This window comes from Poecilia latipinna, unplaced genomic scaffold (genome assembly GCF_001443285.1).
Source record: "Poecilia latipinna isolate Pla-1442-1.1 unplaced genomic scaffold, P_latipinna-1.0 Scaffold386, whole genome shotgun sequence".
NCBI classification, from domain to species: Eukaryota; Metazoa; Chordata; class Actinopteri; order Cyprinodontiformes; family Poeciliidae; genus Poecilia; species Poecilia latipinna.
In genome coordinates this window covers 344,985-355,326 of record NW_015113002.1, presented here as the reverse complement: position 1 = coordinate 355,326, position 10,342 = coordinate 344,985, and the positions used below count along the sequence as shown (strand labels likewise).

Sequence of the window (10,342 nt, the reverse complement as noted above, 5' to 3'; positions counted from 1 at the left end):
CGCACCCTCCAAAAAAAAAGGCCCAAAAAAAAATTTCCCTTTTTTTAAAATATTTTAGTAAAAAAAAAAAAAAAAAAAAAAAAAAAAATCACTTTTGACAAAAAACATGACCGTAGGCCGCTATCATAGGAAGGTGACAATAAGATTCCATGATACTTAAAAAGTAGCTAAACTAATCCAACTGTGCCTTACTTAAATTCTATTGACTCTGTCAACTATATTAATGTGCAACATGTTTTTTTGTTGTTAAATTATGAGTTTATTAGTATTATTTACAAAACGTCTGGGGAAAAAAAGAACTGGTCACAGTGAATACTTCATTTATCTGCTGGCCTTTTAAATCTCTGCAGTTAAACATAACTGTTTCCAAACAAAGACAATCATAAATGAAACCGTCTCGAGCATCGTCCAGTAGAAATCCATCCATCATGTTTGTGATGATTTCCTGGTTAAACACACCTGGACTGATGTGACGGAGAGTTACGTATTTCAGCCGTTCAAATGAGCGGTTTTAGGGCAGGGATGCATCTAGAATATGGAGGACGCTGACCCATCAGAGCCAGAGATGGCCGTGGTGACCCCTACATTAGAGCTGAGAGTTTTAAAGGTACACCAACATTTCCTAATGCAGCATGACGCAAGATAAACACAGCAGGATTCCACAAAACGATAAAACTGAGCACAAAGTGTTGCAGAAAACAACTGACAGTAACAACTTCCACACCGAAGAGTGGTGTTGTTCCTGCGACCTGTAGGGCTTCTTTTTTTATAATCAGAAATGTATTTATTAATTTATTTCCTCAGCACCAATCAGAGTTGGTCAAGAAAAAAAAAAGCATCTGATTCCAGCTGGCAGCTGATTTATTGGTGCGATCTCTTCAGGATTATTTCAGCTACTTTTTCTGAATGTTTTCTAGGAGTTTTTGATGCTGTTTCCCATTAATATGGAGATGAAAATGCAACCAGTCAAAATGCTGTCAGGAATAATGTTCATATCACCGGCTGCTGTCTGCAAAGTTATACAGTTAAAAATCAACAGCAAATTATTTCGGTCCACACTAGATATTTAGGTTTGAGTAAAATTTTACATCTAAACTACATATTTAGCTTTCAAGTTAAAATTTTAGCTTGGACCTAAATGTTTACCTTGGAGCCAAATATTCAGCTCCAAGCTGCATATTTAGTTTATGAACCAAATTCTTAGTTCCAGCTCCAACCTAAATGTTCAGGTCCACATTAAATATTTAGTTTGGAGATAAATTTAGCTCCAAAATAGATATTTAGTTTGAAATATAAAAGTTTAGCTCCAAGCTAAATATTAAGCACAAGCTAAACATTTAGGAATAAGCTAAGACTTAGCCCCAAGCTACATATTTACTTTGCAAACTAAATTCTTATCTGTAAATTACATAATTAGCTCTAAGCTAAATATTTAGGTTCACCCTAATTATAAAGGGCCAACTTAAATTTAACTCCAAACCACACCATTTAGTTTGGAAACTAAAAATTTTGCTAAAAACTAAACATTTAGCACCTCATATTTAGCAGCTAGCTAAATAGTTAGGTCTGAGCTACATATTTAGCTTTCTAAATAAATATTTAGTTCAAAACTCTGACATTTATAAGTGAATAACTAACATGGTGTAAATATGACTTTGAATAACGAACCGTTTGTTTTTCACTTGACATGTTAAATAACCCAAATTATTGTTCTTAAGTTTTGACTGTGTAACTTTTCAAACGCATAAAGAAACTGAAAAGATAAATGTCAATCAAAATGAAGTAAAATCCAAGGTCAAGTGAAGGGCATGGTTCAGTCAGTCATGGTCAGTGGCGATAACAATGTATTTACATATAAATATACGTATAAAAGGAGGAAGTAGAACAGTTATTAAAACTAACCCCAGACAATCATGTAAAAGTATTTGTACCCCATCGTCATAGCTACAGATGACTCTATTGTCTTTGTTTTTCTCAGGAGGTTCTCCTCTCTCGTTTGGCTTCAGCTTGATTTATTCCTGCTCATGAACTGCAGAGTGCAACTTTAAGACCATCCTGAATTATTTATCCAGGCTTTCTGATGGGAATTATGCTTCCATCAGTCGTTCTTCTCTCCTATATACAATACATTACCTCCAGCTGATAGGGTTCTCTGTTCCTAGCAGTCGGCTGTGTCTGTGCGGCGAAACTGGTCCACCGTCCTGTCACACACTTCACAGACCAATTATGACTCTGCACCTATTTTAGCTGTTTTTGTTTCCATTCAACAAGCTTTATGTGTTTTCCATAAGTCTTACAGTGACTGAAATGAAACATGCCTTATGTCAGCATAAGCATAGATTCATCTAAGTTAAGTTAGAGTTATTAACCATTAAGTCACTAACACCATTTCCATGATTAGGAGATTTACTTTTTTATTATTAAGATTTGAGAGTGACTATATTTTTATGTGAACTATGCCCTCTAGTGTTCAATATGAGAAAAACATTTATTTTTAGAGAACGTTTTCTGCAGAAACAGAAAAATGAAATGATAATAAATAATAAAAAAAAAATGCTTTCATCAACTGCCTTGTCCAGTTGTAAAAAGTTCTGACAGAATCTCCTCTTGTCTGATTAAAGGGAGTGGTTTCTCTCTACTGCTGCATACTTTAACTGGACAGGCAACAGTCTAGTCAGTCACTTTAATCAAATTCAATTTGATTTATATCAATAATGACAAAAATACTCATAAAAAGGTGATTTATTCACAGTGTTGCTTGTACCATGACATGCTGAGTTTTTCGCAGTTCAAGCACAGAAATTAGACTTTTAATTAGAAAAGTCCTGGTCAGGATTTTTTTTGTCCTCAACACTGATTCAAGGCATTTAAAATTAGGCATCAGCTAATATGCGTACCAGTTTGATTAAGGAAAAAAAAAAAAAAAAAAGAAAAACGAAAAGAATTTCAACTTGATGATTTAATAGTTTTAAAGAGCATTAAGATGACATGCTATATTTCATCAGCGCAGTAAATTCACCTATGATTGCAGATCTTGCAGCATCTGTTTCCTTTTTTCTGATGGTGATAGATATTATATATTAAAGGAAAACTGAACAGGACATTCTTTTCTAAAGACAAGGAGCAGATTAGATAACAGGGTGGAGGCAGAGAGGGCTGTACTTCGGTCTGATGTGTTATCTGTTATAAGTCTGAAAATCCAACGTCAAGTCAAAGTCTGTTCAGTCTTTTCTTCTGGCATCTGGCAGGGCAGCAGCTTCAGAATGATGTTCTCATGTGCCACTTTTTATTCAATTCAGGGGTGTCCAAAGTGTGGCCCCGGGGGTCATTTGCAGGCTACAAGTACAGATGCAGATAGACTCTTTTATCCTGTTTTCTATTATTGCTGCTGAAACAACAGAAAAAAAAACTTTTGTCAAATAACCATTTTCTTCTTAAAAATGTTATTTCTGTTACTTTATACTCAGATTAAAGTATAAAACATCAGTACAGTCAACACTTCAGTAATATGTTAATAATCCTAAAATATCTCAGTCCAGAATCTTTTTTAACGGATATTTCAAACATACAAGCTCTGTTTGGTCAATACAAAATACAGGAGCTTAACTTTACAGGTTCATCATAGAGTTTCACAACCAGTCTTTGGTACACGCAAATAATTTTTTGTGAATGTCATGACTGTTACTTTCCTGAAATTATCTTATTTGTCTTCAATGTTAAAAGGAAAAATGGAAAGCAAAACAAAAAAGGTTTTTGATTAAGGCATAGTAAGGTAATATCCTGACGAACACCGGTAATATGCGCCAATGGCCAACAGCTGCTTCAGCTTCAGAGTTAAAAGCTAAACTAGCTAGCAAGTTTGATTCGGGCGTTAACACCGAGGTTAAAGCTGGATACAAACTACAATTCTTTCTTAACTACAAGTTACATCTGTTTTTAAACTTTTATTAAGTTCATATATTCTTTATAATACAAACCATATGAATATATCAACCTTACTGTTTGCTGTGTTGGACACCGAAGACTGCGAACAACTGAGGTAAAGACTTGTTGCTGAATTTGTCATTACTGTCAATAGAATTTAATCATTACTGAACTTTCTATTTACAAAATAATACGTTTGACTCACATTTCATGTCCTGCAGAATAGTATAATTTAGGCTTTTTAAAAAATTAAAATGAGAGTTAACACTGTTGTGATGCCTAATAAAGAAATATAGGCTCAGAAAGGCTTTAGAATCCACATACCTGCTGTTAATGTTTTCCACAGTTCTCTGAAGAATCATTAAAGCTACATGAAGATGAAGATATTTTTTTGATAGAGAATGTTGAAGAAGATTTTAGGTTATAATAAATTTAGGAAAAATCTCTGGCTCAATCTTCTTATGGATCCCAGGTTCTCACGGCGGACCGCATGTAGCCACACAGAAAACAACAACGAGTGTAGACATCACAGAATTACAGAGTTTAATCCAATAGAAGACAACGTATGAAATTACAACAGAAACTGCAGAACAGAGACATACATTCATTTACCTGAGACAAATGGAAAAGAAGAAGGAAAGACAAAAAGCAAAGACGTGCAAAGACGTCTTTGGAGAATTGCAAGAGCAAATCTAGTTTTGTTCCTCACCTGCACACATTTTTATAGTAAAGGCGTATTCTTGTTTTTAATTTATTCAAATAAGGCGTACCTTTGCTCATCCAACCAGCAGCTGTCTCTGACCCTTTTTAAAACTTCCTGCAAGTCACGATCTAAGACCATTTATCACCATTGTTTAAACGAAGTGAGAGCAGAGACTCTCCTGAACTCCTGCTGTTTTATAGCTTTTCACAAATGAGTGTGAAAAGCTGGAACTTCTCCTGATTGTTTCCCACACCGATAAAGGGCAGTTCAAAAGATCTTAGCAAATCATCTGCTGTAACTACAGATAACATAAAGGTCAATAGGGCAGAATAAGTTATTAATCTGAAAACTATAATTAGGCTATTTCAATCAAGACATGTTCAGTTTTAAAACTAGCATATTCTAAATTTATTTTCTTAACAAGTAGCACTCAAACATAGGGAGAAATACAAGTGAAAAAACTCAAACTAGGAATAAATCCTGAGACTCCCTGAGTTATTAAACAGGCTAAAACAAATGATCTGGATACATTTTTAACCCATCAGTTTCAGCAATAGAAATCCTGCTCTGACTTCATCTCTGCTTTTCTTAAAACTTTGTAACTGCTTGTTTTTCCTCTATTCATGAATTATTCTTCAATGAAAAAGAGGACCAGCCATTATGCTTCACAATTAACTAGGAGCGGTGATAAGTAAGCCGCCTGTCACATGGAGGGGAGTGTGTGGTTTTAAGTGTTTCTCTCACAAATATGCTACAAGTCTTGTTTTACACTAAACCTGTTTTATTCTCATAGCAGTTTACCTGCAGGATTTTCTTTTCTGGTTTTATTTTCAAAAACTGTTGTAGTTCATAGACACGGACTGCCTCTCGTCTCTGGTGATGTTGTATCTTATGATACGGTAGCCCTGACAAATTCCAGAGCTGTGATGAAACTCACTGTATGTTTGCAGCAGATTAATAGATTGAAAACATGTGCTTTCGCTGTCTCATGTCCCAGCAATTTATGCAGAAAATCCAATTTACTCCCCCGCCCCTTTTCACTTAAATCTCGTTAAATTTTGGATCCAAGCAAACCGTCCTCGACTAAAAGCGACTTGTGTGTGTCCGTTGTACAAGAAGTGAGCACAAATAATAAACCGTGTTGTGTTACATGAACTTAATGTCCAGGAAAGCTTACTGGTACTTTTACATAAGAGACTCAAAAAAGAAGAGATTTTTTGTAAAGAACAAAATTTAGATTTTTGACATTAAGATTCTAATATTTGAATTAGTATCCCAATTCCAGCCATCATGTCGCTGTATTAATACACAATAAGTGCCTGGAAAAGTATGTTTTAGTCAAATCCAAATCCTATGTTGCACTTAAAAATACAGTGTTGTACAAACCTGAATCACAAATATACAGTTTTCTGCTTATGCTTTATCTTTTACCTTTATAAAGCACTAGCAAGATTCAAGATTTTCACTCATCTTTTCAATAACTTTAAAGGTTGAAGTCTCAGAATGGGTTCCAAATATAAATCTGATCATACAACATTTTGGCTCATGCTGGCCTGGTGCCACGTTCCCCAAGATGCTACACGGTCGTATGGACGTATGCTACATGGTCGTATCGTGTTCCAACATGATGCTTGTGTTGGACGATCCATACCCAGCACAAAGGTCTGACAACAAAACAGAGCTCCGATTCAGAGCATGAGGTCCTTTCTCTTGATCACACCTCTTAAAGTCATTAATCATTTCCCAGGTGGTCGTTGAAGTCCCCAAGAGCACAACTGATTCCCTGAGTCAATCAGTCAATTGTCTGTTTTTTCCTCTGTTGGGATCAGATCCATGTTTATTGGGGAGAAACAATATTTTCATTTTTATACATCTACATTTGTCTGCCTTTCAATGTACTGACGGCCTGTTCAGCGTGTCGGCCGACTCTCACCCAGTGACCACTGGAGACCGGCATCAGAAGAAGAAAGTACATAGTTTTTCATTTATTTATTTTTTTTTCATTTGAGAACATAGTCTTCACTAAGTCGATTTGAATCTAAAACCTAACCTCATATTCCATAGTGTATGATTTCGATGAAGACTACAAATGCACTTAGTTCATCAATAACCGCCCACTGTGGCCACCTTTACGCAAGCATAAGTTTTGCTAATTTATTGGTCTGAGACAATGCCAAAGACTGAGACATAAGCAATGGTCTCAGAGAAGCGGCTGTGGGTTGTATTGCTGCACGTTCAGAGAAAGCTGAAGGAATTTTAATACTGTGAACTGTTCGAAACTGGCATGTTTTAAAGACAGAGAAATCCAAACGAAACAGATGAGGTCCAAAACTATACATCTATATTTATGTAGCAAACCCGGTTACATACGACTTTCAGCCAAGAAATATGACGTTTCAAGCGCTCTGTTTCTAGACCAGAATAAAATAGGAAACCAGTACAGGTGACAAATGAAATCAGGATGTGACACACAACTCACTACCAGGTATGACTGGAACCTAAACTCTGTCCCGCCTCCCAGCATCTCAGAGTGAGCAAAAGACTTTAGCTGCTTTGGCAGTCATACACACTGAAGGACTGCTTGGGGACAGATAGAAACAGCTTCTTGTTAACACTCGGCTCACTTCCAGGCGCTCACAACCAGCAACCGTGGGTAAGTGAGCTTTGATTTTGATGAAAGGATTCTGCTACTTGAACCTGGTCTAAAATGTAGATGTAATGAATGCATTTATTCCTCTCAATGTTATGGCCTGGGCAGCTGCAGATTTTTTTGTTTTGTTTAAAAGAAGCTTTTGAACTATTAAGGACTGTGGTGTGGTTACTCTGAATTCACAGTGTTTCAACAATGTCTGAAAAGTTCATTTTTATTAGAAGCCACAAAGAAGAGGAGCTGTAATATTGTTGAACCACTCTGCTTTCTCAAGACAACAACACAACCTGAAAAAGGCACATAATTTTGACCTGCTAGTGTTCGGGCTTATCTGTCTTCTGATGCACTTACACAAACTGAAATACTTTTCCACATGACATACATTACTGTGAGGCGGAGGATGGGGGAGGGAATAAACTGTGCAAAGGCACATCCGCAAATACTACAGTAGATACTTCAGATAAGTGCACACATCTTTCCATTTATTATCTCTGACATTTTTTTCTTGAAGCCTGGAGATAAAGTTTTGATTTCGAAGTTTACCCTTTTATGTTAAACATATTCAAAACTAGTTTTCTCAGCAACCAAATCCATAAAATCCCATGTCAAAAGTAAGCAAGGCATTCAAAAAAAATGTGGGTGTTACGCTTTGAAAAATGCCCTTCTCAAAGCAAGTTCAACTATAGAAAACAATATTTTTTTTCCTATCTTATAAGTGAAAAGCATCAGGCAATGGAACTAGTACGTTTTTTTTTTATCAATAGTCAGAAATTATTGAGCTCTTATATCTTGCTGAAAAGAAACTTCTAAGTTAGTTTTGCCTTATTTCAAACATACTGACATATTATGCACTAGAAACTAGACCAAAAATACTTTGTAAGATTTTGTGTTTTGGTTTATTTTGCAGAGCATTCTCTATCATATTTTGGTTTACGTTAAATATTTTTGAGGCTGGTTATTTTAAATTAATCAGTCAACTTTTCCAGTCGTTAATGTATGTGAAACATTGAGAAATAGAAATAAAATCGACAGCGGCTTCATGTTAAAATACCGTCCATTCAGACTAAAAGTAAAGAGTGGTGGTCTTAATCAGAATTTTACTATGTTTACAAAGATCAACTATAATAAAAAAAATAATCAATAATAATAAAATAATTATAATAATCAGACAGCTCCTTCTCGACAACCATGAGGAGCCAGCCTATGAGGCTTCAAAGTTTAATGTGAGAATCAATACAGTGGATCACTTAACAGATGGAGGAGGCAGCGGCTCCCTGAGGAAATCGTTGCCAGGAAGAACTCTAAATAGTTCCACCGTCGGCTCCGGTGTCGTTCTGAACCTCAAGATGAATCCTGTGTGCGAGGCTGGATGGAATTCCTTCTTTTTAACTCAACGTTATTACATTACAGTTTTCTGTGCATCAAGAGTATTTGACTGGCTTTGTGTCGTTTGTGGAATGATGTCAAATATTCCACATTGCCATACTTTCCCGTGTCTCATGTAGTTGTTTGGAAGCTCTGGTGAACTCTCACCTTCTGAGTTGGTTCTAAACGCAGGCTGGAGGCAGGACCAGTCAAAGTAAAGCAGAAGGTTATTAAAAAGATGCACTCATAAGAAAGGTGTGCAGAGCAGACCAGGAGAAACCAGTGGCACATGGAAATGTCGATACGGGGATCTAACAATGAATGTGAGAGATCTGGCAGTATACATATGCAGTGAGGAGGTGATTACTGATGCAAGAGCAGGTGGGGCTAATTATCTGAATGTGCAGCAGCTGTGGCAAGGCAGGAGCTGAGGTAGTGAGGGGGAAAATTTATAGAAAATCAAAAAGAGATTAAAAGAAAGATGACAAGAATAAATTCAAAATCATATGAATCCACCGAACTAAAACAAAGTGACAAAAACATTGTGTTGGTTTGTTCATTAAGTTTAGACATGATGTTAGATTTCTTTTGGTAATATTTTGGCTTGTGTTTTTAATTTTTAAGCAGGGAGAAGACTGCGAGCACCAGAACCCGCCACACAGGACGATTCAGTGAGTAACCGGAACCTACTGGAAAATCACACTCTACTATTTCCCTGATCTGTACCTTTATCTAAACTTACTCCACAAGCATGATGTACGTTCATAGTACGAATGACAGAAATAACTTTGTTTTCATGTTAGCTGACTTTGTTCACACAGATATGCGAAGAGCCGACTCAGTTTGCCGAGGGGGAGAGACCCCGGCCACAAGGGTCATCCCCGGTCCAGGAGTATCCAGAGGGGGCAAAATACGCTGACAAAGAGGTACAGAGAGCAAAGATACAGCTGAGCTGCACAGACATGAACCGTCCAGGAAAGGAAAGAGAAATTAGTCTGAGTTGATTTTCTTTCTCAGCTGAATTCATTTGGAAATACTTTAGCATTTTGATTCTGGATTTTATTTCTACTGAGTCCAAATTTCTACAATGATGGAAAAAGTAAACATGAGATCTGCCAGAGCTCACAGTGGGGAAATCAGTGGTTTCTCACTTAGACTCTGTTTGCATAACAACGTTTCCAAAAGTGTTTTTTGTTGCACATCTGACAAAAATTGTGTTTACACACAAGCGGTACTGGAAAAGGTGCAGTGTGAATTTCAGACCAGTAGGAGGCGGTGAAACTTTGTGTATTTTCTGATCCAGACGTGTGTTTATATAATCATTCTATATGTCTTTGCTGACTGCATACATTTTCCACAATGGGCAGATTTCACATTTTTATTTTTTTTAGACCTTGCTTTAACACACCACATCATCTGTGGAGGTGCAGCAGAAAAGAAAGAACATGGAGATCCACCATTGTTATAGATTTATGCTGTGCGTGGGTCAAAACTTAGTCCACAAGCACAAGATGGGCTGACTGATGCCATTGTTTCCATAATGTTTTCACTTTGCACTTTGAAAGGATTTGAGTCGCATTTCATTTTTAAAAAGTTTCGTTCTGGAGCCCGTTGTCAAACCTTTGCGTCTTTGTCAAAAAAAAAAAAAAAAAAAAAAAAAAATCGCCCGCCCGGAAAAAAAAAAAACAAAACATTTTTTT

At 36.4% G+C, this 10,342-nt stretch overlaps 1 protein-coding gene across 1 annotated transcript in view; it reads left to right on the top strand.

The window, feature by feature from the left end:
* LOC106950227 (neuroblast differentiation-associated protein AHNAK-like) overlaps positions 1–10,342 on the top strand; it is a 28,056-nt gene that overhangs the window by 4,362 nt on the left and 13,352 nt on the right. The window contains exons 2-3 of the mRNA XM_015036931.1: positions 9,267–9,313; positions 9,446–9,568. Coding sequence (XP_014892417.1) covers positions 9,267–9,313; positions 9,446–9,568 — 170 coding nt within the window. The remainder of the gene's footprint in view (positions 1–9,266; positions 9,314–9,445; positions 9,569–10,342) is intronic.